General features: G+C 41.7%; 3 protein-coding genes across 5 annotated transcripts; 1 reads left to right on the top strand and 2 right to left on the bottom strand.

Moving 5' to 3' along the window:
- Positions 1–1,063: 1,063 nt before the first annotated feature.
- LOC110987295 (cholinesterase-like) lies at positions 1,064–8,574 on the top strand. 2 transcript variants are annotated; one of them, XM_087140471.1, is made up of 9 exons: positions 1,064–1,444; positions 2,086–2,245; positions 2,558–2,635; positions 3,744–3,862; positions 4,215–4,382; positions 5,911–6,133; positions 6,365–6,755; positions 7,114–7,295; positions 7,993–8,574. In XM_087140471.1, exons 1-9 carry the CDS (start codon positions 1,079–1,081, stop codon positions 8,106–8,108), a joined length of 1,803 nt encoding a protein of 600 aa, XP_086996597.1. In that variant the 5' UTR covers positions 1,064–1,078; the 3' UTR covers positions 8,109–8,574. The 2 variants fall into 2 exon arrangements, with proteins under 2 accessions (XP_086996597.1, XP_086996596.1); XM_087140470.1 differs by having other exon boundaries at positions 1,064–1,447.
- A 1,069-nt stretch (positions 8,575–9,643) lies between these two features.
- On the bottom strand, positions 9,644–15,041 carry LOC110987309 (cholinesterase-like). Of its 2 annotated transcripts, none has more exons than XM_087140469.1 (9): positions 14,419–15,041; positions 13,940–14,099; positions 13,501–13,578; positions 13,018–13,136; positions 12,505–12,618; positions 11,942–12,176; positions 11,153–11,543; positions 10,573–10,754; positions 9,644–10,338 (listed from the first exon to the last, which is right to left on the bottom strand). In XM_087140469.1, the coding sequence occupies exons 1-9, from the start codon at positions 14,902–14,904 to the stop codon at positions 10,223–10,225; spliced, it is 1,881 nt and encodes a 626-aa protein (XP_086996595.1). In that variant the 5' UTR covers positions 14,905–15,041; the 3' UTR covers positions 9,644–10,222. The 2 variants fall into 2 exon arrangements, with proteins under 2 accessions (XP_086996595.1, XP_022105613.2); XM_022249921.2 differs by having other exon boundaries at positions 12,451–12,618; positions 14,419–15,037.
- Positions 15,042–18,881: 3,840 nt separating this feature from the next.
- Positions 18,882–26,806, bottom strand: LOC110987296 (cholinesterase-like). The gene is made up of 9 exons (XM_022249898.2): positions 26,344–26,806; positions 24,944–25,103; positions 24,505–24,582; positions 23,168–23,286; positions 22,351–22,518; positions 21,761–21,995; positions 20,629–21,019; positions 19,742–19,923; positions 18,882–19,526 (listed from the first exon to the last, which is right to left on the bottom strand). Exons 1-9 carry the CDS (start codon positions 26,716–26,718, stop codon positions 19,411–19,413), a joined length of 1,824 nt encoding a protein of 607 aa, XP_022105590.2. The 5' UTR covers positions 26,719–26,806; the 3' UTR covers positions 18,882–19,410.
- Positions 26,807–27,521: the final 715 nt, after the last annotated feature.

The following is a 27,521-nucleotide window of genomic DNA, read 5'->3' as shown; positions in this document are numbered from 1 at the left end:
CCGGTCGACACATCCGGACGTGTCAACCCGCACAAACATGCGTTGCCTACAGTAGCCACCGCGTTGCAAACTCTGCGGCGCACTATTAGGAATCGCCCGTATTCGGAGCACAATCTGTTACGTTTATTGTATATTGCTATGTACAACTTACCAGAAATATATCCAGCAGCTTTGTTGTGCCCGAACCAGATGTGACATCAAGTCTTTCTTCTCAGGGCAACATCACAATTGTGCTTGTGTATTCTTAATGGCTTAAAGCCAAAGCGGTAGCAAAAGAAAACAAGTATTGAAAATAAAGGTTCATTGAGACTCAAAGGTGCGCATTTAAAGATTTGTATTTAAAAATACATTTCAGCCCCCGTTCATATTCTTTAGTTGCCAGATCAGAATAAAAAACAGTTATTATAAAACCAAACTTTCTGTAAAGTTTGGTTTTATAAACCATAAGTTTTTTAACTTTCTGTAAAGTTTGGTGAAATGTCGGTCGATGTTTGTAAAAAAAAGAACAGTTATTTTCCTTTTGAGCAGGAGGAACGTGCTTACTAGACTACGCATGCGTGTGACGTAAGTCCACTGCTAGGCTCCATGAGCAGGGGTTTTCATGGCATACCCGTGTGGGTGCTTCACTAGGGATGAAATACAAGCTAATCCAACGGTTCTGAACACAAGGATGGATCCAGGGGCGAACAGGGGCCATGCTCCCTACCAAAAACGAGATGAGAAAAATGCGAGCTTGTTTGGTTTATTTCATTTACCTTTCTTCATAAGTCTATAAATGTGTGCAAAAGTCCATAGCCTCATCCTTCAGAAGTGCAATGAATGAGGTTGCAAGGAAAACGGGTATGGGCTTCGGAAACCAGTTTACCCATCCCCAAAAAGTATGGTTCAAAACGTCAATGTTTTATAAGTTCTGTTTTAACGACACTGCCATTAAGGGTAAACAAATAAGACCCACCTTATCTTTTGACATATCTTCTGTCGCGGGGGTAACAATCCGGCAATTCCTGGCGATAACAAGATCCTTCCATAACGATAAGGTGAGCTCATTTTCTGAATTGCAACTGATAGAATAGCAGTCATGAGCACTATGCATGTAATAGTAGTACAGGTGCTCATGGGCCTAACCTCTTTCGTTCCGTTAACCGCCCAGCATCAGCCTACTGTATCTGTCAGAGAAGGCGTCCTGGTGGGTACTACTGAGACTTTCCAGGAGTCCCAGTTCATCCACGTGAACAAGACCATCGATGCCTTCAAGGGGGTACCGTTCGCTGAGCCGCCTGTGGGCCAGCTGCGATTCAGGCCTCCAGTGGCTAAGGGGCCGTGGGACGGTACGTACGACGCCACGTACTTCAGAGACGCCTGCGTGCAAGATCCATCGCAAGGAATTGGTGCACAAGTAAGCGAGGACTGTCTGCATCTCAACATCTTCGCACCAAAACCTGCGGTAGTGAGTTTGAACACCTTTTGGTATTTTAACAGTATTGTAGTCTAGTAATTTTCCAAATAGCATGGTCTCAGTCAAATATTGAAATGATAAAGAGGGAACAAAAAATAGAGAACAAGGGCAATGAATGGTAAAGGAACAAAGTAAGCTGTTACAGATGATGTCTTTAGACCATTACAGTAAAACTTTTCTTTTGTAATCTTACCTTTGTGCATTCACCTGTCCGTGTTCTCCAGCTTTCTTCCCTCCTAATCGGTACAACTTTTGGTAATCAACTTTGTACTCGAAATTATTGAACTACATCGCTGCATTTTGATTCTTTATTTACTTAGACTAAACTTTTTTATATTTAACTTCAACTCCATTTAGAACGTAAGGCCAAAAGAATAAAGAAAGCTGATAAAGATATAATTGTAAAATCGTAAAGGGGGGCGGGGCGTCTGACAATTTGACTTGTAACTTATGCAGTATTTACCCCTTGTTTGTAATTTTTCAAAGGTCCGCCTAAAAGTTGGCCTATCCGCTTCAAATTCAACGAGATTCCAACGCCCCCAAAATACAGACAGGTAGACTTTCAACTGGAATATTTTCCGGCATTCCAAAACAGAACTTTTGTTGTCCAACCTATCTCTTGTCTGCAGCAAGGGGGCGCTGCGGTAATGGTTTGGATACACGGTGGTGGTTTCACAACTGGATCAGGCATTCTTCCAGTCTATGATGGGCAAGCGTTAGTTGCCTTGGGTGACGTCATCGTTGTCACTATCAATTATCGCCTGAACGCTTTTGGCTTTCTAACAACAGGTATGCATTTTGTCCGACACCAAAAACACGTAACGTTTATTGCTACAATTAATGCTAGAATTAAAGCAAAAAGAGTGGTGCAATAAGATTGCAATTTCAACAAGGCCCCTTTAAAAAGTATTACATGTATTAATTAGCGACATGCTTGTTGTTGACGACCATTGTTGACAACCCTACCTACACTCTTATCTAGAAAAAATCTGACGTTTACAAAACTTTAATACCCTATACTAAAGTCCCCACTGCTAAATTGATAGGTCAAGACCATGATACGAACGTGGCCAGTATTTTAGTTTTTTTTATTTTGTGCAGGCGATGAAGCTTTACCGGGAAATCTTGGACTCATGGATCAAGTGCTTGCATTGAAATGGATTAAGGAGAACATTGGTGGTGAGTCAAAGTGTTTTGAAAGATGCCCAAAAATGATTTTTATTTTGATAAACACCCCCCCCCCAAAGTAACGCCCAAACACTTCTGCAGAAAGCGAGTTAATTTGTTTCGACAACCAGTAGATCGCGGAAGTATTGCCATATTCCAAATGTTGGAAATTCGTCGACGGTTCGGGAATGGTGTGCGATGGTTTAGGGAAGGGTAACCATTATTTCGAAAAAGACAGCGCTATGTAAGAACGTACAATGTACCGTACGTCTCAGCTTCAACCAGTACTGAAATGGCTTGCATTGAGTTTTAACTTTGAATGTAGGAGTCTTACATCGATCCTTGTTTGTCTTTTGTCGTTGATTTCACTTCTTTTCTTGTTCATACTGGTACAACGGTGTGTTGTTTTTGGTTTAGTTTGGTTTGGTTTGGTTTGGTTTGGTTTGGTTTGATTTGGTTTGGGTTTGGTTTTGGTCGGTTTGGTTTGGTGGGTTGGTTTGGTTTGGTTTGGGTTGGTTCGGTTTGGTTTGGGTTGGTTTGCTTTGCTCTTCTTTGCTTTGAGTTTGGTTTGGGTTGGTTTGCTTTGCTTTGCTTTGGGCTGGGTTAGGTTGGTTTGGTTTGGTTTTGTTTGCCTTGCTTTGTTTTGGGTTGGGTTTGGTTTGGGTTGGTTTGCTTTAGTTTACTTTGCTTTGGGTTTGGTTTGGTTTGGTTTGGGTTGGTTTGCTTTGGGTTGGGTTAGGTAGGTTTGGTTTGGGTTGGTTTGCTTTGGTTTACTTTGCTTTGGGTTGGGTTTGGTTTGGGTTGGTTTGCCTTGCTTTGCTTTGCTTTGCTTTGGGTTTGGTTTGGTTTGGGTTGGTTTGCTTTGGGTTGGGTTAGGTAGGTTTGGTTTGGGTTGGTTTGCTTTGGTTTACTTTGCTTCGGTTATTCGGGTGGATCTTTACGCCGGTCCTCAGGTCAAAAAGCAGAGGACTATCTTCCCACCCTTCCCGGTCTTAAAGCGTCTCTGTTTGTCGACATGAATAATCTGTTGCCGTTAGTACAATTTCTTCTTCAAGTGTCTGTCTTATGATTTCTTCATTTATTTATTTATTTATTTTGCATTTTCTTTTTTGTTTGGCAGCTTTCGGCGGTGACAGCGACAATATCACCATCTTTGGTGAAAGTGCTGGATCTGCTAGTGTCCATTTCCACATTCTATCTGCACACTCGAAAGGTCTGTTCAACCGAGGGGTAATGCAGGTAATAGTGAATTGCTCTTTGCTGAAAGCACGACTGTGCCTTCCCTTGCTTAAAACGGGTTTTGAACTAAAAAGGGAACGTGGCGAAATACACACTATGTATTTTTTGCTGAACTTCCATGAGTCTGTTGCGCTAATATTTTACAGGTGATGTAATTTTTGTTTTCGAATTTTATTAAATCTGAAAAAAATCTCCAGTTAGACAGTCATATACGTATCATGAAAGATGCTGATTCACCCGTAGTGGACTAAAGAAACCCAGCTTAGTTGAACAAATATGCTGGTCTAAGGCCATCGTGCGATCATCTGAAGACTAAACAACTGTAAACATAACATTTCCTTGTAACTTTCAGAGCGGTACATTGTTTGCACCATGGGCGTATTCTGACGACAAGGAAATGCTCCGTAAGCAGGCGTTTGACATAGGGGAGAAGGTTGGCTGTAGCACTGCAGAGAGCGAGGCTCTTGTGAATTGCCTGTTAGACAAGAACGCATCAGATCTCTACGTAGCATCAGATCCGGTAAAATGTGGCTTGGAAGAACCATTCGTTATCAGTGTGCCTCTTTTAGGCTATTAACACCTTGTGAATTGATAAAGTTGATATAAATGTCCAAATAAGTAACCTTTCTAATTTGTCTAATTTTCACTATCAAAATTATCACCCCTGAAAACGAAACTGTTTGGTGTGTGCAACATGTTCACAAGTGTGAATCACCATGCATCGAAATATTCTGTGATATCTAAGGGATTATTTAGTTATTAGATTATTTAGAGTTACATGTACTCCAGTTTAAAACAAATTGAGTGTCACGTCAGCCGTAAAAAGACTTCGCCAGTTGGACATTATGTACGTTTTCTTCGACTCAGATCTTTGAAAATTCAGGATGATGATGATGATGATGATGATGATGACGATGATGACGATGATGATGATGATGATGATGATGACGATGATGACGATGATGATGATGATGATGATGATGATGACGATGATGATGATGATGATGATGATGATGATGATGATGATGATGATGATGATGATGATGATGATGATGATGATGATGATGATGATGATGATGATGATGATGATGATGATGATGATGAAACATTTATTTCAATGCTGTCATTCTTTACAATGTAACCAAACATGTTCACGTTACTTAAGTACTGAATATATCTGGCCATTAAATTGTGTAACATTACATACAACAGGATAAATTAGATGACAACATTCAGGTTTAAGGTTAAAAGCAGTAACGCTTTTTCACCCCAACCCATAGACAGAAGACAACCATACAATCTAACACAGGACAGACAAATGATGAACAAGACAAAACAAACAAGAGTGAAACAACGCCGCATTAATAGAGCACAAATAAATATGAGTTAGGAACATGAGCTGAGCAATTGAGTTCTTAGTTTTCTAACAAACAAAGATAAAGAAGGCGATGATTTAAGAGAGACCATCTAGACCATTCCAGTACAAGATACCTGCGATGAATAACATCGTTCTTAGCCAATCACGTTCTCTTAAATTGGCCATACAAGTTTCCCCACACACTGCCTCGAGTAGACCCCCTATTATAATTTAATCGAATATTATAATTATGAATATTAGACGCTAAAGTAAAACAAGAATTAAAACTGGAAGAGCGTACATGAATTTTTCCTAAATTAAGTTCTTATCGATGGTTACATTGCAATAGGTTCAATTTAGCAAACAACGGAGTTGAAATATTACGATAGCCAGCATTCAAAAATAATGCGGACCGCTCGTTTTTGTAAAGTGAGTAATTTGTTACATTTGGATGTCATGCAGCCCCAAGTCAAAATGGAATAATTTAAAAATGGTTATATGAAGGAATTATACAACGTTATTAAAATCTTACTAGAAGATAATATCTTAGACGATTCACGCAGGAAAAGATACAGTTTCTAAGCTGATTGTGCCTTTAATAACAGGAACTCGTTAACTTTCAGTATACCATCTAACAAATTCATTGCACGAGGCTGAATCCGGCTTACTTCTCATGTTGCCTTTATTTCAGTCAAACTTCCTTGGCCGCGTGGTAGTGGATGGGATCTTGCTGGTGGACACACCGGTCAATCTGTACGCTACCGGTCGGTATAACCACGCGGACCTTCTCCTTGGTACCAACAAAGATGAAGGCACGCTGTCCCTGGTTTATACTCCTCTATTTTCGGACTACTGGACTTCGGAAGAACCTCCAACTTTGAGCAGAAAGGATTTCGATGAACTTCTTTTGCTCAGTAAGGATTTCGTCCTGTTAAAGAAAAACGACTCCTCGATAAGACCGAATGCTTTAGTACCGACACTGGTATCGGTATCGGAGAATCGTTTCTTAAGTTCAATAAATGTCGTGAAATTGTCCAGGAAGTGGAGATTCTTCACTGCTTTGAACCTCCTCCATAAGTTTCAAGGAAAGTGTCTGTATTGTACCACCGGCCTGTCATACTGCGGCCTTTTGCCCTCTTTTTCAGGTTGTAACAGCCAACAACTGCAGAACGCGGTACGAATGCAGTACGTAGACTGGTCCCAAGCTGACAACGGAGACCACGACTACTTCCGAGCCTATGTGGAATACGCGACGGATTTCGAACAAGCTTGTGGAACCGACCAAGTGGCGCGTTTCCATTTCCAGGGGGGTGACATCGTCTTCTTGTATCAGATGACACACGTGCCTAGCGTGTCTATCTTCAGTTTGGTGGACGGACCCGGTTGGATGGGCAGCGGTCACGGCGAAGATATCTCGTTCATTTTCGGCCTTCCCTTTCTTCCAGAAACAGCGGCGCTGTACTCCGGTTTCTCGGACCAAGAAAGAGCACTGTCTGTCGAGTTCATGAAATTCTGGACCACTTTTGCTAAGACAGGGTGAGTTTTACCAACAACGTTTGGTCTTCTTTCGTGCTCAGAGCATATGTTAGATTGTAAAATCACTTACAGAACACTTGTACTGACACCTACAACTAGCTACATAGCTTATATGATACCTTGATCAATTTCAGCAAATGAGCATCTGATCTAGCCTCTGTACCATTCTATTTCGCGCGAGATCGAATGCAGCGGTAAAACGATCATTTGATTTCGTTTTAAGACTAGACAGAAGTACTATTGCGTCATTCGATTTAATAAAAATTATCACCCAAATTAACAATTCAGCTGGCGCTTTTTCTCTGAGCTCTAATAATAGAGATGGAAGATTTAGTCACATGCCCATTCTCTCGGACAGAAATCCCAGCACGAAGACACCTGGCTCTCATCCAGAATCTGAGTTAGATTTCTGGCCTCGGTTCACCGTCCCTGAGTTGGAGTACAAGGAACTCAGCTTGAATCTGACCACATCCAGAGCACTCAAGAGCGACCAGTGTTACTTCTGGAATACCTACGTACCGCAACTCCAAACCATGTTCGGTAAAAACACATATGTTAGCGAACATAACACCGCTAGATTTGACTTTCAGAGCATTGTAAATCGTGATGAAAAAAAAGAAAAAAAACACTTATTCGTCCTACTTATCGTCACTTTGGCCTCACTCCGTTAATGACATTGAATCGGAAAAGTAAATTCTTTTTTGTCGTCCATTTTACAAATTAAATCATTCAATGCCGTCAAAGAATGTAGCGTAAAGACGGTTTCAATTAGCAGTTATTTGGAGTTCATATTTGGTGTGATTCGAAATTGACTAAGAAAGAATAGGCCGAAGAAATCAGGCATCCTAATCACATAACTCACTGTTATTTGACTTTCTTTTGTTAATTAGATTAAGGTCCAATACTTTGTTTACAAATTTATATCATTGACGAAATTGAATGATAAAATCAGTAAAACGAATGACAAAAACAAATTTGCTTAGTTGCTTTTCCAATTCAACGCCATTTCCGGAGAGAGACGAAAATGACGATAAATAGGAATAAGTGTTTTTGTTTTTTTTTTCGTGATTTACAATGCTCTGAAAAAGAAATCTAGCGGTGCTATTTCGAAATTGAAATCAACATTTAGGGCAAATTGACTCTTCTTTGACGAAATTAAACTTTCGGTTTTAAGCAGTTTTAAATGAAAGAAGTGCCAAATTAACCAGGAAAACCTACATGTTTCTTCTTTGCAAAGCCGACATGGATGTTGCAGAACGTGAATGGAAAGAAGCCTTCAGTACCTGGAAGTACACTGACAGGGCGGATTGGAGGAAGGAACTGGCCGAATATAAGACACTTAACGTAAATTAATTGGAAATTTAAGATGAAAAGGAAAACATTAACATGAAGCTAATTCTGTCAAGCGTTTGGACTTATTTAGAATTTTACATTATACAGTTTGGGGTGTTAAAGTTTTCAAAACAGACAAGACATAATTGAATGCCCCGTTTGCAATGGGGCTTTGAATTCCTCAGCAACTGAATTTCGGTAACAATTGTTAATTTTCTGTCAGTAACATGCATGTGCCTGTCTTTTCATGCATGTTTCCTCCCTTGTCAGACGGTAGGCTAAGAGACTAAAGAAGTATGAATTGTGTAAATCAACAACAGCATTCCATTGGACGTAATTTGAAAAACATTTTCCTGTATGAAGGGGACTAATTTAAAAAGCAGTAGTTCGCATGATATGTTAATTTCTTCGCAGGCCTGTCAAAAATGTAACTGATTTCGACATAATCGTTATTTGAATTAAATTCACTGCCTGTTAGATATTTGGCTTATTTCTTTCATTTTTATCCACAAATTCATTCTCGTTTTAGAATTGCTACCCTGATATGATTTAAAGTTTTGTTCAATAGCCATTAAGAATTTTAATTCAAGTTTCAAATGAGCCAGCTTGCATGCTTTGCGTCTGCGCAAGCTTCACTTGATTGACAAAGCCTCACCTGAGAATATAGAATAGAAGGGGCGTTGTGGCATTGGGGGCGAAAAACGACCATTCGGAATGGTGGTTTGTGCACAAACGACTTTGGGACAAGGCTGAAGCCGAGTAACTCTTTGTTTGTCGGTAGTCGTGGCGCGTTTCTTTCACAACATTTTGTGAAAGTCATTTGTCCTTTCAATTCAAGCACCCTAGCACCCCAGTATCCGCCCCGACCAGAAGCACCCCCCCTTCAGTTGAAAAGAGGCGTGGTGGTCAGGAGTATTCATTTCGTTAGTAGTGATATGACTGACGCACTTGCGTTTCCTAGTCGTTCGTGAACCGGCGATCCGCAGTTAGTACCAAGGGTGCAGTCTACTAACTCAAGTGAGAGTTTCAGGCTAGCTCATTAGCATTAAAAGTGCCCACACAGTTTCTTTTCAAAAGGAGATTTTTTGGCCTTCAATATAGTGAGATTGAGTAAATCTTTGCCAGAATTAACTCCTTGGGGCTTTCATATGAGAGCATAATGGCTAAAAAAATACGGTTGAGCAATATTCCATAAGTTCCCGAGAAAGTTGAAGGTTTCCACTCGAAAAATGGCTGCAAACAGACTTCAGAAAAATCACTTGGAGGGTAATTTTGTTTTGTGGGAATAACTCAAAATGTAACCTGTTAACCAATAGAAAATTGAAAAGAAACTAAAAGATCAGGGACCATACAATAATTTAACGTGTGTTTCAAATACCTCAGGAATGTTGATACGCATGTTATTGGGCCCTGAACAATGCCGATTTTACACTGTTTTCAATTGGGCTTGAATTAGTGGACTACACACCGAAGGAGCCTCCCTTGGTAGGGAAATGGCGCCCTCTCCTGGTCCAGCTCGAAACCCATAAGGACGGCGGAGGACTGTACAGATGCAGTGAACAATTCAGCGCACAAAAATAAGTACATTTATTGACAAGGTCGATGCAAGGAATTGTATTTTATAGAAACACATCCTGTATGTCTACTCATAAATGTATGGAAACTATTTGACGTCAATTTCAATTCACTGTAAGTGCACCATCATCACGCATAATTTTCTTGCTTGTGGGACAACTGAGGGCGTCATTGCTGTGATGTCATTCTAGCAAGACACTGCGTAGCTTAGTAAACGTGGTGAAGACCAACTTGGGTCAGAATTTATCCTTGGAATTTGTTTCATTAATTTAATTTCTTGGCTATGATTGATATAGATATAATACAAACGTCATTCTTCCCAGCAGAGCTTTTTTTGCTCATTTGTAATGGGGAAGAGTTTAGGATGGTAATCATTTCAGTTTTTACAATTTTAAAAACAGAAAATTAACCTTTATATTTTAAATCGTTTATTTCTGAATACAGACAAAAATAAGTGCGTTTGTTAAATAAAAAGTATTTGAGGCGAGAGAGAAAAATCTATTTATAAAGAAGTACAGCCTCGGACAATTAAAGGAATTATTTCCGTTTGTACTTCCATATCAATTCACATTGACTGTTTTATACTCGCTGAATTCCTTCCTCCAATCCGCCATGTCTGTGTACTTCCAGGTGCTGAAAGCTTGTCTCCATTCACGCTCCGCAACGTCCATGTCAGCTATGCAAAAATATATAAAAACTTCATAAATTCTTAATTTAACACAATGACCCCTCCCTCAAGTGTCGTTGCTCTTTCAGGTACTTAAAAGTCTTTTTTTTTTTAGTAGAACGTTGAAAAGTTCTGTCCTTGAAATGCCTAACACTAACAGATAACGCATTTCTTTGGCACCGTTGACAGGAAGGATCAATGTAAAATATTGGAAAGATTGACTAAACCGACATGTGTTCTTACCGAGCATGGTTTGGAGCTGCGGCACGTAGGTGTTCCAGAAGTGGCAGTAGTCGCTCTTGAGTGCTCTGGATGTGGTCAGATTCAAGTTGAGCACCTTGTACTCTAACTCAGGGACGGTGAACCGAGGCCAGAAATCTCGCTGAGACGATGAATTGGAGCCCTGTGCATTTTTGTTGGGAATACTGTCGAAAAGAATGGAAATCGCCTCAATGGCGTATAGCCAAGGGGTGGGGGCTGTCCCCCTCCTTGGGAGCTTTTGTGTCTTACTGCCACCCCAACTTCAAAGACTGGCTACGCTCTGCCTCTCCGAAATTATGGCATCGATCTGTTTGTTATTAGGCAATAAAGAGATTTGCATATGGGGACAATTGGTCCGTTGATCTGGGGTAACATGTAAACAGCATTAACACTGGCAGGCTTACTCTTGCAAGTCTACTCAATGGTAAAATTCCTTGTAAATTCAAGACAATTATTGGGTTTATAGGAGGCGACATGAATATTTTTTCACATCAAAACTGTTTCGTTACAAAGAAAACCTTATTACCTTTTCAGACGCATGGCCAATAAATAAGAAACTAACCCTGTCTTAGCAAAAGTGGTCCAGAACTTCATGAACTCGACCGAGAGTGCTCTTTCTTCGTCCGTGAAATTGGAGTACAATGCTGCCGTTTCCGGAAGGAAGGGAAGACCAAAGACAAATGATATATCTTCAGCGTGGCCGCAACCAAACCAGCCGGGGCCACCTCCTCCTAAGTTGAACAGCGACACGCTTGGTACGTGTGTCATCTGATACAAGAAGACGTTGTCGCCCCACTGGAAATGGAAGCGTGCCACTTGATCGGTTCCACAAGCGAAGTGGTAGTCGGTCCCAAAGTCCACATAGGACCGGAAGTAATCGTGATCATCGTAGTCAGCTTGGGACCAGTCTATGTACTGCATTCGTATTGCGTCCTGAATTTGTGGGCTTGCACCTGAAAACAGAGACATAGTCTGCTGAAACGGCGTCCCATATTTTCAAGAAAACCGCTGCTGTTTACAACGGTGTATTCAACTGTTTCCCAAAACTGTTAATCTAGTGTTGACTTTTTCTAGGGAATTTAATTCTTTTGTTTCCTTTTCAGTTTTTCAAAGCTCACATGTTGTGGTCTACATTTAAAAATCGTTTCTCATGCTTGGGTGGTTAACTTCTACAGTAACTGGAAATGACACAGCTTACCTCATACACTGCCTACAACACTTACGAGGAAACAGGTACAAATTATGGTTCCCCCCGTTTTAGAATAACCCCTCCTCTTTCCCACATACCACAGTTTGAATTAAGGCGGGCTTTTTGGGTTCTTCATTGTTGAGACTTAGAATTAGTTCTTACCGAGATAGATATCACTAGCGAGAAGTTCATCAAACTCCCTCCTGCTCACTTTTGGAGGATCCTTTGAGTTTAAGTAATCGATGAATCGAGGACTAATAAGGAGAAACATGGTTCCTTCATCTCTGTTTGTACCTATTAGAAGGTCAACGTGATTGTACCGCCCGGTAGCGTAGAGATTTATCGGTGTGTCCACTAGAAAGGTCCCGTCAACTACAACCGGACCAAGGAAGTTCAACTGTGTGTAATGAAACAGGAGAAACGATGATACCAACTGGGTTGAGCTCTGGCCGATGTGACTTGTTTCAGTTAAGTTGCACCATTCGTAGGTTTTGTTACTAAAGAGTTGACAATTAAACCTACAACAGAGACAAGTTTTACAATCAGAGTTTTTACTCACCACCCTTCAAAACACTGTATATTATTCTACTTGAAGCAATCTTTCCAACTACATATAATAGATGTGTTTATAAATAGGTGCTTTATTAGTATTCCAGTGAGTCAAAGTTTACTGCATCTGCCGCTTCGTAGAGATCCCGTGCGTCCTTGTCTCTCAGGCACTTTACCAGGGCCTCGCTCTCAGAGTTGCTACAACCAAGCCTCTTGCCTATGTCGAACGCCTGCTTACGAAGCATGTCTTTGTCGTCAGAAAAAGCCCACGGCGACATCAATGTGCCACTCTGAAATTTGATTTTGAAAAAGGGGTCTCACTGAAAACTATAAATTATCTCAGTGAACAGATTCAGTCCACTGATGCAAGATCAAAGGAGACATTCCTTTTAAAAAGAGATTTTCTTAAACTCTGAAGGAGTCTGCATTCGGACCATCTTGCAGATAGGTTGAGATTACATCCCTTACTTATGAAAATCGTACACCCATGCTTTAGATACGTCTGGCTTTTCCGGAAGGTTAGGCTACCCGTATATTTGGGCACTTGGCCTAAAAATCACCTCCTTAGCGTCATTTTTTTAAATAATGTTCTTTATCTCGAGGAGAGGCATGGCTTCTGATGCCCTCATCTATCCTTAGAGACAATAATGAGAAGGGTTCATTAACCTTTGTAGAAAGTGTTACATTACCTCCATTATGGCACGGTTGAACAAACCCTGGGAGCGTTCAGACAGCAGGTGACTACCGACACTAGCAGATCCTGCACTTTCACCGAAGATAGTGATACTGGAGTTGTTTCCACCGAAAGCTTTCGACAATGAAAACGGAAGATATGTAAAGAACAGTCCCTAATTTGCGACTGGTAATATGGCTTAAAAACAATTCCCAGACCTCTGTACCGAAATAATTATGCTTGTTGTGGAATGGGCACTACATTGCAACGGTATACGGAAAAGTTAATTAAAAACAAAGTCTTATTCCAAGTTACATCAAAGAGGTTCACACATGAAATAGATATTAGCAATAAGTATCAACGTTACAGGCTATCTTGCCGACACTACGGTCACCACCACACCAACACCTGTCACTTGTTTTTTTTTTAGATTTGGTTTGTTTGCTTGTTCCGGTTGTTGTCTCCAAACAAAAAAGTTCATGCAAAATCCTGTACTAACCATCAATGTTTTCCTTGATCCATTCTAATGCATGGGCTTGATCCATTAGTCCAATATTGCCCGGTAAAGCTTCATCATCTGCCGGGAAATTACGAGAAAAATCGGTTACTCCCAATTTTCAATTATCTTGTATGATCCCTTTAAGATCACCGCAACTTGTGCAAAAAGCAATACAGGCTTACTGCAAGTAAATAGAAAGGAAACGGGGGTCGATGCTTTGTGAACCAAATTTAGGTTAGTTATCAGAAAGTAACATTTCATTAGTGCCAAAAACGAAGTAGAATTTCGTAAAAATTAGGAGTGGGTTTTTTCATTGGCAGTTTATACAAATGCTTTCAAAATCAATGCATGATTTTCAGTTATTTGCGATGTTTTTAGTCATTTTTAATAATATCTTATTACAAAGATATTAGATCCAAGTAAAATTAACATAACATACCTGTTGTCAGAAAGCCAAATACATTCAGACGATAATTGATGGTGACAACGATGACGTCACCTAAAGCAGCCAATGCCTGCCCACGATAGATCGATTCAACGCCTGATCCCTGCACGAAACCACCGCCGTGTATCCAGACCATAACAGCAGCGCCCCCTGGCTGCAAGAAAAAAATTCAATGCTGCCTAAAATATTCTGTGGACGCATAGGAGTTTTGCAGTTTAACTCGTATATAGGGTCTTGAGTAATCCACAAAAACAATGAACCTGGAGTGTCCAGTAGAATATTACCTTGCTAATGAATTTCTTCACGCCACATTGCAATGTCAAATCAGATAGATTAATGTCAGGCTTGCAGAAAGGCATCAAAGGACAAGCAGGGTCCCGGATTGTCATCCACTATTCACATTTTTCTTTTCATTTTTGGTGCAGCACGACCAAATCATTGAGGTGTAAACTATCTGTAGCATCAATACTCACCACGGCTGGTTTCGGTGCGAAGATGTTGAGATGCAGACAGTCTTCGCTTACAGGTGCACCGGCCACGTCTGATGGATCCTGCACGCAGGCGTCTCTGAAGTACGTGGCGTCGTACGTACCGTCCCACGGCCCCTTAGCCACTGGAGGCCTGAATCGCAGCTGCCCCACGGGCGGCTCAGCGAACGGTATCCCCTTGAAGACATCGATGGTCTTGTTCACGTTAATGAACAGGGACTCCTGGAAAGTCTCAGTGGTGCCGACAAGAATGCCTTGTTGTACGGTAACAGTGGGCTGGTTTTGAGCGGCCGATGGGGCCGTGAATGCCCCAAGTGTTACCACGTTGGTGATTAGTACCACCAAGTTTAGTGCAGCCATGTTTTTGTGACTAACTCTTCTTTTCGAAGGCTGCTCGGAGAGCAAACTCGTAAAGCTATATGCTCGACTGAAGCCGTTGGTTATCACTGGATTTAATCTCAATGCAAACATAATGTGGCATAACACCCAATGGTTTTGTTTGTTTAAGATACTAGGAATATTGTTATGGATGGATTTGAATGTTTCGGGAGGATACTTAGGGCCTACAACTTTAAATTAATAATAATAATGAACATTTATAAAGCGCCAGTATCCGCCGCGAACGGTAGAGGAATATTAACCATCTGCCTGTCTATGCAAATATAAGATTTTAATCTGTCCTTGAATCTGTCAAGTAATCTCAATAGTCTCACAGATTCCGATAAAGAGTTCCAAAGTTTGGATGCTGCAATCTGAAAGCTTCTCTCCCCCAACGATAATGAACCGTAGTTTTGTTGAGTAGATTGCTTTTGGATGACCGCAAAACCCGATGACCTGAGGCATAAAACTGGATAAGATCACCCAAATAAGCTGGAGCATCACCTTGTAAGATGATAAGACACAGTTTGTACCGGACTCACTGTTGGATTGGAAGCCAATGTAGGTCAGCTAACATTGAACTTACCGGTTTCAGAAGTTAAGTTAGACCTCCAACATTGTTCAAGTTGACCCCTCAACATTATTTTTTTTTTACCAAGCCAGGCTGAGCCCTGAAAAACGGCTTGACTTGCACGGTGCCTAGACAGTGTAGTGTACGAAACAGAATATGTTCCCATGGTTTGGTGCACAATTTTGTCATTTTGTCACTGAGGGGAAGCCCAAGACAAATTGTAGATGTTTCTTACCAGAGAGTGACGTTACAAAACGTTGAAGATTTAAATTAAAATGTGAACATTAATACTCACGTTGGTACTGACCATGCCTTGTGCGATCTTAGCCTCTGGTGTTGTGCGAGTTAAATATCCCTCTATTTTGGAGATTTATTACGCGTGCTTGATTGACGTGAAGGAAAATAATTGTGGCAAGACAATCGTATCAGTCAGCGCATTGCATAAAAACCAGCGCAATGCATAATGCACGCAATTCCGTGTACTGCTCGTCTGGGAGCTGTACACATTTGACTGACCTATGACACGAGTCATACCGCTCCTCCCTATTTTCTTCTTGCATAGTATGGCGGTCGTGCCGACACAATCCCCCAGGTCGTCCTCGGCCGACGTCTGAGGCAGCCAAGGGAGCAGACCCGTTTTGGGGCAGTCAACCGCCAGGTGCAGCAGGAGAGCAGCACAGGCGCGCACTGGGGTAGAGGACAGGGTGGGACACAGGGGTGCACCCTAAACACAAACGGACACGTCTGCCTAAGTTGACTCTGGTTTTATTAATAACTCACACCTTTCGAGGTGCTACTAATGATGCGACCTCCACAGGCCCTGGCAATCTCCTAGACAGGTCTTGGCCCATATGCGGGTCGTGATCCCTACACAGGTGTTAGCTACGGGCACAGCAAGTTTTACATCCATCAAATTCCCCGTAAGACTACCGCCCCGTGGATGGAGTTCCCCGTATAAATTTGTCCCCAGATGATTTATACTAACTGTAATTTAAGTCTAAAGATCCAAGTTAGGCAGGCTTGCGGTTGCACCATGCACAAGAAAATATCTCTTTATGGATGTGTGGGGTTCTGAGAAGAACCGATGGTGGACGGTCGATGTTCCGAACAGTATGCTTTGTTCGTCTTCAGTATCTAAAGATCCCAGTAGGTCGCTTACTTACGGGTACAGCCTAGTGGCTGTCCGTTAGAGACTGTGTGGGAGCAGTAAAACTAACTGGGACGGCGCCGGAACTACGATGGAAGATGGGACTAACGGCTAAGGAACTTATTAGCTCGGCGCGCGACCGCGCTTATATATCGCGCGGGCCGCAAGCCTGGTGCATTGATTTGTTATAGAGATCGGTGGCCCGGCGCCACGAGCCACAGCGCCGCCGACGTCAGGCTATAAGCCCTGAGCCTAACTACGACGGCTCAGAATTAACACGCAAACTGCTATTGCTCCCCTGCCACAATAGTTTTGTCGCTTTTTGCGTACCAACACGACGTCCCGTGATCTTGCTCGCACAGGATTAGCCGTCAAAGCGGTAAGTTAACTGAATGCTTTTTAATTAATAGATGGAATCGACACTCTTCATACACAGCCATGGGCAGCAGTGACCTCCGTTTGTTTTGGGTGCCATGCCGTCTTCCGCAATGTTTCCACCTTATCCTTCCCTGCGAGGGGGTGTTCTTGTCAGTGCGATAATTTGAGAGATACTTCTGCGTATAAAACTTCAGATTTGGTTTGTTGGTTGCTACTTATCATGAAAAGTCTATTCCATGTTGGGTTGAAAGGTCAAAGTTATAATTGCTAAAACAAACGACATCTCGTAAGCCCAATTTGAGAAGTTCAATGTTGGCTTGAGCGTTCTTTGGTTAATCCACAAGCCTCTTGCATGAAGCGTGAAAGTCAAGGAAAGGATCAAAATTGCCAAAACACTGATACTTTTTTGGGTGATACAAAAATCATAAATCCAAAACCCGTTGGTTTAGGCATGGGTTTGGAGGAGGCATTTTGTGCTTTTTAACGTTTCACTCTTGTTTTTGCTTTTACGCGCATGCATTTGATATAAACACATTTTATTGGATGAGATCACAAGGACCAGTAGATTGAATATCTTTCGGCGTTGGGGCTGATACTGTTACCGCACGATCACACACCTCTTGTCTTAAACCTAAAATGTATGAATTGTGTCGCTTTCGTCTCCCTTTGGTCAGTTGTCACTGTTTTGATATATACAACGTACCGATCTCAAACACCATGTTTTTCTTTACGTTGTAATACCAAAGTTTTTTTGTAAAAATGGAATCATAACTATAGTGTCCAACTTGGCGAGGAAACGTTGTATCAAGGTCGGTTTATATTTCATGCGAAAGCAAACGAAGCTGCGAATTTGTCAGGTCTGATCAAAGATTATTGCTACGAATTCACAAAAGCTGAATACATTTCAACTCGAGCGAATTTTTGCTGCAAATCTTTCTTGAAGGCAAATTCGCTTCACTTTCACATTCGCCTGCAGTACGAGCAGGTGTGAAGGTTAGGTTTAAGAAGGGCGCTGGGTCTGGTTCAAACGTTTTTAAACTGACTATAAAATTGAGACCACATCCTGGTACGTGATCTTGAGAAAGTCTTAATTACGAAAGATGAGATGAAACAGAATGAAGCAAACAATTAAGCTCGCATGATAATGAGAAGGTCTATACCAGGAAGTGTATTGGATACACACTTTGTGCAGCTGTCTACCCTGCAAGCTTTTTGATATGGTGTGCTATTTACGACACACATTTCTACCTCTCTCTAGGCTCTTTGAAGGCAACACAACTACACGGCTCGACGGCTCCCTTGCGACGTGCCATTGCGTCGCAACGTCGCCTACTTGTCATACGTTTGTACACACGCGACGCGTCGTGTCTTGCTGTCTTACGTCCACTCCTTGTTGCACTGTTTTCTGCCAAAACGTCGCTCCTTCTGTCGCCCATTACGATTTACATTTTGTTTTGGGCTAGCTGGGACAACTGAGGGCGCCGTTGCTGTGATGTTATTCTGGAGGAAGATACAGGTATAACTATAGGGTTTTCTGTATACAAATGTCGAACCCAAAAAGTCGGTCATTTAGAGCATATTATGCAAAAAGGTTTGCACATTGCTTATTGCCATGTACTTAAAGACACTCAGCGCTATCCCGACCACTATTTCTCGTTCGAAATTATTGCAAGCAAAATTTTATTTTAGTCTTTTTATCAGGACTTCAATTTTTGGGCTAAATAATACCGTCATGAACACCAATATCATTCACTAAAATGCATTCTTGCGATGAGCTAAACTGCAAAAGTCCAAGCAGAACTGTTGCTGGTAACTTGTAACGAGAAAGAGTTTAACCTTCAAAGAGCTGGGTCATTTTGCCCATCTCACAGTCAGGGGAGGAATTCCATCTCCCCTAAGAACTCAGCTTTACCTTAGTAAACTTGATTTTATTTTTAAACTTGACGCCCCTTATCATTATAAATGTGAACTCAATCAGATGTATGGCTTTGTTTTTATTGTAATTTGAAGTTCAAAGCTACATCTGTCCCAGCTCGCGCGCGTGCATTGAACACCGCAGTTGGCTGACCCGTCTCGGAAAAACGCACTGTGAAAGAACAGTAAGTTCGATTTTTACAAAAAAATATCAAAATGACAGCAAAGAGTTACTCTAAAAAGATGCACTTCGGCGATATCGAAAAAAAGCAAGCCCCCCTTTTAGGGTTAAGATGGTAATCACTTCATTTCTACAGTTTCAAAGAGGGAAAATTAAAAATCAGATTTTGAAATATTAATTTTTGAATACAATTAAATTAGCAAGTTTTTATTCTAAAACGTAAAGAAACAATTATAAAATTAACCACATTAGCTCAGAAAGTTTAACAAATTTGCTTGGAATATATTTGAGGAGAGAGGGAAAGTACAGCCTTGAACAATTATAGGAATCGAAATAACAAGCTTAGTTTATTAACTTAATCTGGTTAAGACAACAATAACAACAGCATGTTTCCTTTTTACTTCCATATCAATTCACATTGACTGCTTTATACTCAGTGAATTCCTTCCTCCAATCCACCATGTCTGTGTACTTCCAGGTACTGAAGGCTTGTTTCCATTCACGCTCCGCAACGTCCATCTCATCTATAATGGGAAAATATGAAAACTTTATGCTTAATCTGGGACACAGAATCAAATATTTAATTCCTTCTTTTTGTGTGTATTTCTATACACCTTGTGAATGGAAAATCCTGTCCTCTAATTTCTAGCAGGTAATGGCTTCGTTACGGTGGCGTCGTTGACAGGAAGGATCAATGTAAAATACTGGAAAGATTGACTAAACCGACATGTATCCTTACCGAGCATGGTTTGGAGCTGCGGTACGTAGGTGTTCCAGAAGTGGCAGTAGTCACTCTTGAGTGCTCTGGATGTGGTCAGATTCAAGCTGAGCACCTTGTACTCTAACTCAGGGACGGTGAACCGAGGCCAGAAATCTCGCTGAGACGGTGGATTGGAGCCTTGTGCGCGCCTGTCCGGGTTACTGTTCGAAAAAATGGAACATCGCTTGAATTATGGCATCTATATCAATTTTTTTCCTCAGCAAAAAAAGCACGGGAAAAGGTGAAGATCTATAAAAAAAAATGCCAGTCTTGCAATCTGAGGTTACAATTCCACATTATTAATGAGTAGCTCCAATGATTTTTCAATTATATACCCCCCCATGTCTCGATTAACATCATTTCCGACTTAAATCCCTTTTTCAAAGAGTTATTTGCTTACTCATGGGGTTTTCGTTCTAATGAATGGTCCACATTCATAAATCATAATGTAATGTCATCCAAGGAACAAAACCTAAATGTTATACTTCGGCTTGTGATCAAAAACTTGTAGTTTTAATATTTTAAAACTCTGCTCGGCTACATTTTCTCTCAGCTAGCAATCATTCATTCCTCAGAATTTTTTGAGTGGGTAAAGTCTGGGTTCACCATTTGAACAGAGAAGTCTACGCACTGAACCACGTCTTCTCCACATTACATCATGGCAACAGCGCCCTCAGTTGTCAAGGGAAGCATGGATAATTTCAATTTTTACACAGTTAAGTTTTCAATGCAGTTAAACCTAACGTTGACGCCAAATAGTTTTCATACATTGAAGAAAAGGTTGTTTTTCTCATAAAAGTCTGGTTTCGTTGTAAACACCAATTATTGCTGTCTTTAAGCGTGTGGCCTAAAAACAGTCAACTCACCCAGTTTTCGCAAAAGTGGTCCAGAATTTCATGAACTCGACCGATAGTGCTCTTTCTTCGTCCGTAAAATTGAAGTACAGCGCCGCCGTTTCCGGAAGAAAGGGAAGGCCAAAGATGAACGAGATATCCTCCCCGTGGCCGCAACCAAGCCAGCCGGGGCCGCCACCTGGTAGATTGTACAGGGACAAACTAGGCACGTGTGTCATCTGATACAAGAAGACATTGTCGCCCGCCTGGAAATGGAAGCGCGCCACTTGATCAGTTCCACAAGCGAAGTAGAAGTCTGCCCCAAAGTCCACGTAGGACCTGAAGTAATCGTGATCATCGTAGTCAGCTTGGGACCAGTCTATGTACTGCATTCGTATTGCGTCCTGAATTTGTGGGCTTGCACCTGATAATAAACGGGAGACATCAAAAACACTCAAATGCCGTCCCAATGTTGTCACTCGCGTCAGTATGAACTCCCTACTGTTTACATCTCAAATGAGCGGAACGTCAGTTCAGACGCAAATCTAGAAATGAGGTTGGGGCTTACTCCCCAGTTTTAAGAGGCCTATGTCTAATTAAAGGTCGGAAGACCCTCTGAAGTGCAAAAACCAAGACGGGGTCAGTGCTTGTACTGTGGGATTCCATATCTGCCGTCGCCTGTCGTGCGTCGCCTTTCGCTTTTTGTTGTGTCCCAATTCTGCCATTTACCAGTTCCAAACATGCCATTTTCCGCCGCCCGTCGTGCGTCGCGCGTCGCCCATCGTGCGTCGTCCGTCGTGCGTCGCCCGTCGTCCGTCGTGCGACAGATATGGAATTCCATATTGTCCGGTTAATGACGAAATTAAAAGGACTCAATGGCTCAACCAATGGCTACTGCAATAAGGAACTCAAAACGTCTATTTTGCTTTTGCCTTGCCCTTGTGCGTCTCGGCACATGGGTCTGCTTGCATCATACTATGGCCTGCAGTATTTCTGAGGCAAAAGGTACAAATAACGTATCTATGATATCTCTATGGTACAAATAATAAGCCCTCAGCCTTGCCAACGCGTCAGAGTCGTTATTCAAAGTTTTGGGGTATTAGGGAGTCAAAGGGTTTTTATGGGAATTTCTTAAATGATAAGAGTCAAAGTAGTTCTTTTTTACCGAGATATATGTCACTAGCGAGAAGTTCATCAAAATCCTTTCTGGTCACTTTTGGAGGCTCCTTTGAGTTGAGGTAATCCAAGAATAAAGGACTATAAAGGAGAAACAGCGTTCCTTCATCTCTATTCGTGCCCATCAGAAGGTCCGCGTGATTGTACCGCCCGGTAGCGTAGAGATTCATCGGTGTATCCACTAAAAAGGTCCCGTCAACTACCACGGGGCCACGAAAGGTCGACTGTAGTGTAAAGGGAGGAATTAAGAAAGCAACCAGACTGAGCCGTGCATGATGTGCCTTGTTTTAGCTAAGTTGCCTTATTCACATAACATTTTAGTTTGAAGATTGAGAATTTCACCAAAATACACAAACAAAATCTAGGTGTCACACTGTTTACTAAGAACACTTCAAAGCACTTTATTTCATTCTAACTTGACGCGATCTTTCCAACTGCGCATGTGGTTTCAAGGTGTTCTATAGATATGTTCTACATGATTTATATTCGTAGGGTAAGTGCAAAACCTGTTATATAAATTACATATGTGGTCATGTTTAAAGGGTTACTTTATTGGCATCCAAGTGAAGTCAAACTTACCGGATCTGACGCCACGTAAAGCTCCGACGCGTCTTTTTCTCTCATGCAGTCAACCAAAGCCTGGCTCTCTGAGGTGCTACAACCAAGCCTCTCGCCTATGTCGAACGCCTGCTTACGAAGCATGTCTTTGTTCTCAGAAAAGGCCCACGACGACATCATCGTGCCACTCTGAAATTTGATTTTTAAAAAGGGTGTCACGGAGGACACTCTTGTCTCAGTGAATAAACACTGTCCTCTAATGTTAAGATAGACCATTAATTATAGCAAAATTCCTTTTTGAAAAGTGTTGTTCTGGAATTCTGAAGGAGTATGTTTTAGAACCATCTTTTTCACCCTTACTTGGTTTTCACCCTTACTTGGTAAACATTTTACAACCGCGCTTTTTATACTTGTGCAAGTTTTCTGCAGGGGGTTAATATTGAGTCCACGTGGAATATTGGGGTTTTTTTCTCTAAACATCTATAGTTTTTTTATTTTGTAAATTCAAACGTCAGTCCTCCCCTTCTGAAAGATGGTAGCACCGTTTGTTTAAAAATTCGCATTTATCAAGACACGACATAATTTTTCGATGTAAAAAACTCCCTTTGACATTGTGTGGAAAAGTGTTTTTGGAGGCAAGACCTGTCACCAACTCACGCAAGGGATAAGGGGTTTTTTGTTTCTAATAACTCCAGAAATGTACTCAATTTAATTCTGACCTTTTTAAAAGGCTATTTTTCTTGGAGAGGGGCATGGTCTCCGATGGCCTCCCGCCCCCACCCTTAGAGACAATCGTGAGAAGGGTGGCATTATCCTTTGTAGAAGGTAATACACTTACCTCCATTATGGCACGGTTGAACAAACCCCGGGAGCGTTCAGACAGCACGTGACTACCGACGCTAGAAGATCCCGCACTTTCACCAAAGATGGTGATACTAGAGTTGTCCCCGCCGAAAGCTTCCGACAGAGAAACGATTAAAAGGAGGTGTACAACCTACCGACTCTAAGAACTTTCAAACAGATGATTAACTTTGGGAAAACAGGCGAGCAAATCCTAAGGAAGATAATCCCTAATTTTTTATTAGGAGAGTGACTTACAAAGTAATCCCCGACCTCTGTACCGAAATAATATGCCACTTTGTGCAAGGCACACTGTGCATAGTTGAGGAGAGTCGGGCACAGTGGTTCTTTCCTCGCCTTCCACCTCTGCGGTCCAGGTTTGATTCCCGGCTCGGTGGATGTGGATTGGGTTTTCAGTCCGTACCTGATTACATGGGTTTTACCAAGAATATTCCTCTGGGGTTTTCCTCCCACCTCTAAAACTGTAATTGTGTCTCACTGTCTCCTATAGGTTTCTCCAGGCTTGCGCGCTACAGTGCCTAGAGCGCTTTTGAGGAATCCTTGGTCGTCACATGGTTATCATTACCAGAAATAATCATAATTAAGTTAGGTACAAGGTAATGCCAAGTTACAGCGATGAGTTTCATATATGAAACAGCTTCGACTAATAAGTATCAACATTACACCAGTTACAGGTTAAGGCCAAAGAAACTCGGTCTCTGGACAGACCAAGGTACCAGAATTGATTGGGCGATGTGGTTCTTATTTGGGGGGGGGGGCTTTTTAAGACTGGCAACGGAAATGAGTGGCATATATTTTGATCAAAGAGCAAAGGCTAGTAGTAGCACGTCGTGCGTCATGCCGCCATTGTTGTTGATCTCCTTGCTGCAACTTTGTAACCTACCCGTGGTCTACTGTTTGTGTTCGACATCAACATTAAGCAGTCGTATTAACGGATCTATCACCGGGTACGAGCTACCCACAAATTAGTCTGATTCCTTGAACAAATTGCCCTTTGGACTTGTGGCCGGGAATCAGTCTACTCGAGAACATTCAGGCGGTGCTGAAATAAAGGGCGCTGTTTTGAAAATGTTTGAGAAAAAATGAAAAAAAATTGACGCGCAGGTTCAAAATCGACGCGTGCGCTGACCAGAGGCAGACTTTTTTTTTTGGTGGGGGGAGGCTAACTCACCCACACTACTCAATTCACACAACACAGCTGCGCACAAGCTGCCCGACCATCATTTTTGCATGTTTTAATTTGGCATATACCTGTTCCGATTGCTGCTTTTGAACAAAATAGCTTTTATAAGCGCACAACAATCCTTCACTAACCAGCAATGTTTTCCTTGATCCATTCTAGTGCAAGGGCTTGATCCATTAGTCCAATATTTCCTGGTAAAGTTTCATCATCTGTAATGAAAAGAAATTGATACTCCCGATTTTAAATTTACTAGGATCCGTTTCAGATCGGTAGGATCCGTTTAAGATGACTCAGTGAATTGTGAAAAAAACAATAAAAGCTGAATGCGCATAGAAAGGAAAAGGAGGTCACTGTTTTGTGCACAAATTTAGGTTAGTTTATAGTTATCAGCTATTAACACTGAAAACAAAGTGGAATTGCGCGAAAAAATACTGAAATGTATTGTTTCACTGAAAACTTGTACAAGTACTTACAAGATCAATCTATGATTATCAGTCGTTTGCATTATTTTGGTAGTAAATGTATATATTTTTAAAGATGTTAGGTCCAAGCAAATTAAACATAACATACCTGTTGTCAGAAAGCCAAACACATTCAAACGATAATTGATGGTGACAATGATGACGTCACCTAAAGCAACCAATGCCTGCCCGCGATAGATCGATTCAATGCCTGATCCCACCACGAAACCACCGCCGTGTATCCAGACCATAACAGCAGCGCCCCCTGGCTGCAAGAAAGAAACAAATTCAATAAATGCTGCTTGTTGAGATTAAAATATCACTCGGCGAGCTTCGGGAACCCCCGCGCGGTAGGTCTATAGGGATTTTACATTGGGTTGTCCTATAGAGCCACCCTGTAAGAAACACTGATGTCGGAATGTTACATTTGTGTTCCTTTAGTAACATTTTGGAAAAGCCACCGAGAGACAGCTAAGTACAAATTCACTATCGACCTTTCGCTTCTGGCGATGAGCCTCGAGCTAGACCGAGAAACGGCGCAATGATCTTAGCAAGGGGGGCTCCTTTGGTCGGAATTGAATTTCGCTGGTTCAAGAACTACTTTGAAATGCACGTGTTGCATTCCCAAACAAAATGGCTGTTTTCAACCGTTAAAGGGTTGCTTATAATAATAATAATAATTTGTTCATTTATAAAGCGTAAATTTCATATAGATATGTTCAAATGCGCTGTACAATGAAAACATTAAGCGTAGAACAATGAATACATTTATGCATGGTTGAGCTGATGGCGTACAAGGGCGCCTCGGGCAGCCGCCAAACGACCCACATTCACCTGCTTCTGCTCGAGGCGGATTTCGTTCCTAGGTTTCCTTGTGCACGTTTATTTTTGCTTAAGGAGCTGATATGAAAACGAGACTGTACAACGTTGCAAAGATTTCCTACCTGCCATTGATGGGTTCTAGAATTAGCCGAGTTGTCCTTGCCGGCAACAGTAGCTTAAACTTACGAGGCTTTCGTAAACGCAGATTATGCCTGTAAGTTTTTTTTTGACTGCCCGTACCATATAACAATGTCGTGACTGTTCATGTGAGTACTGCATGGTCTTCAACGTACCAGGGGACAGCTTCCAGCTTTTTTTGGGGGGGGGGTTGAAGACGCATATACATTGTCAAATTTTGCAGTTAAAGTCGCATCCATAAGGTCTGAGGTATTACACAGAAACAACGGAATCTGAAGTGTCCAGTGGAAAGATGATGTGTGTTAAAGTGGATTTGTTTGTAAAATTCCTATGATATATAAGATACACGCATGATGCAAGTTTTGAATGTCAGGTTTGCAGAAAGATCGCATAAGCAGGATTCCCAGACTCAAGCATAGTAGGCCTATGTTATTCATTGTCGTTCACCATGGCTCCTTGGTTTCACCTTTTCAGCAGTTTGGCCACCCTTTTGCTACACAACACAACCAAATCATCAAAGTTCAAAATATCTGTAGCATCAATACTCACCACCGCTGGTTTCGGTGCGAAGATGTTGAGATGCAGACAGTCTTCACTTTTTGTTGCACCGATCACTTGCGATGGATCCTGCACGCAGGCGTCTCGGAAGTACGTGGCGTCGTACGTACCGTCCCACGGCCCCTTAGCCACTGGAGGCCTGAATCGCAGCTGCCCCACGGGCGGCTCAGCGAACGGTATCCCCTTGAAGACATCGATGGTCTTGTTCACCTTGATGAACTGGGACTCCTGGAAAGTCTCAGTAGTGCCAACAAGCGCGCCTTGTCGTACTGTAACAGTGGGCTGATTTTGGGCGGCCGATGGGGTCACAAATGTGCCATAAGTTACCACCACTGTAACTAATACTGCGAAACTAAGTGAAGCCATGATTGCTGATAGGCACCTCTTGTCGAAGGCTATTCGATGAGCAAACCTGCATGATCGACTGTCCAGAGCCACTGATTTATCAGTGAGAATTACTGAACTTTAATCTCATCGTGAATATAAAACGTAAATACCATATGGCACGTGAAATTTGTTTGCTTGTAATACTGGGAATATCGTCATGGATGGATTTGAATGTTTTATGAGCAGACGGTGCTAACCCAGCAGTAAACATTATTTTATTTTGCTGAGCTTGGTTAGGGATGCCGTGAACTTAACTCTTAGCCTTGCAAAGTGCTTGGTTTACAAAATAAACGATTGCCTTGGTTTTATGCACATTTGTTGCAAGGGAAATCTTACGAGTTTCTTATTGAAAAGTGATTTCAAAAAACATTAATTTTTAGATTGTTTGCCTAAATATAAAAGGGCTGGTAATAGCCGCTATCACGAGTCGCGACTTATAATTAGTATGAAGTTAAAAAGGCCAAAACATGGATAATGGCAGCCCAAAGGAAGAATCGAACTCATAAAGTTTTAGACCATGTCAGCTAGTCCATGACTTGAAAACACGAGACCGTTTGCTCCATGAAAGCATACCTAACGAGAATGTTGGCCAAAAAGTATTGTCTCAGCGCGTTGTCTTTGAAAATCGCTCAGGTTTCTTTACAGACTGGCTTTCGCCATCATGCAGTTTGTCCGCCCTCAATTTACAATTCGATAATACGCCTTTGTATGTGATATCTTAGCACAGAATTCCGTGCACAGATCGTCTATTTGTAAATTTGCCTGACCTTTGACACAGTGCC

The sequence above is a fragment of the Acanthaster planci genome, linkage group LG08 (genome assembly GCF_054643075.1).
Source record: "Acanthaster planci isolate LZ-2023a linkage group LG08, COTS_SCS, whole genome shotgun sequence".
NCBI lineage: Eukaryota > Metazoa > Echinodermata > Asteroidea > Valvatida > Acanthasteridae > Acanthaster > Acanthaster planci.
This window is presented reverse-complemented; position numbering and strand designations above follow the sequence as displayed.

Bases quoted from the DNA above. Each gene is read 5' to 3' on its own strand.
- LOC110987295 (XM_087140470.1), top strand. From the start codon at position 1,079: ATGAGCACTATGCATGTAATAGTAGTACAGGTGCTCATGGGCCTAACC. The intron at 2,636-3,743 runs GTGAGTCAAAGT...TTTGTTTGGCAG, and splicing joins GATTAAGGAGAACATTGGTG to CTTTCGGCGGTGACAGCGAC. The intron at 7,296-7,992 runs GTAAAAACACAT...TTCTTTGCAAAG, and splicing joins GCAACTCCAAACCATGTTCG to CCGACATGGATGTTGCAGAA.
- LOC110987309 (XM_022249921.2), bottom strand. From the start codon at position 14,904: ATGTTTGCATTGAGATTAAATCCAGTGATAACCAACGGCTTCAGTCGA. The intron at 12,177-12,450 runs GTAAACTTTGAC...CATTACACACAG, and splicing joins TCTACGAAGCGGCAGATGCA to TTGAACTTCCTTGGTCCGGT. The intron at 10,339-10,572 runs GTAAGAACACAT...ATTTTTGCATAG, and splicing joins GCAGCTCCAAACCATGCTCG to CTGACATGGACGTTGCGGAG.
- LOC110987296 (XM_022249898.2), bottom strand. From the start codon at position 26,718: ATGGCTTCACTTAGTTTCGCAGTATTAGTTACAGTGGTGGTAACTTAT. The intron at 25,104-26,343 runs GTGAGTATTGAT...TCTTTCTTGCAG, and splicing joins TCGCACCGAAACCAGCGGTG to CCAGGGGGCGCTGCTGTTAT. The intron at 22,519-23,167 runs GTAAGTGTATTA...ATCAAATTTCAG, and splicing joins TCAACCGTGCCATAATGGAG to AGTGGCACGATGATGTCGTC.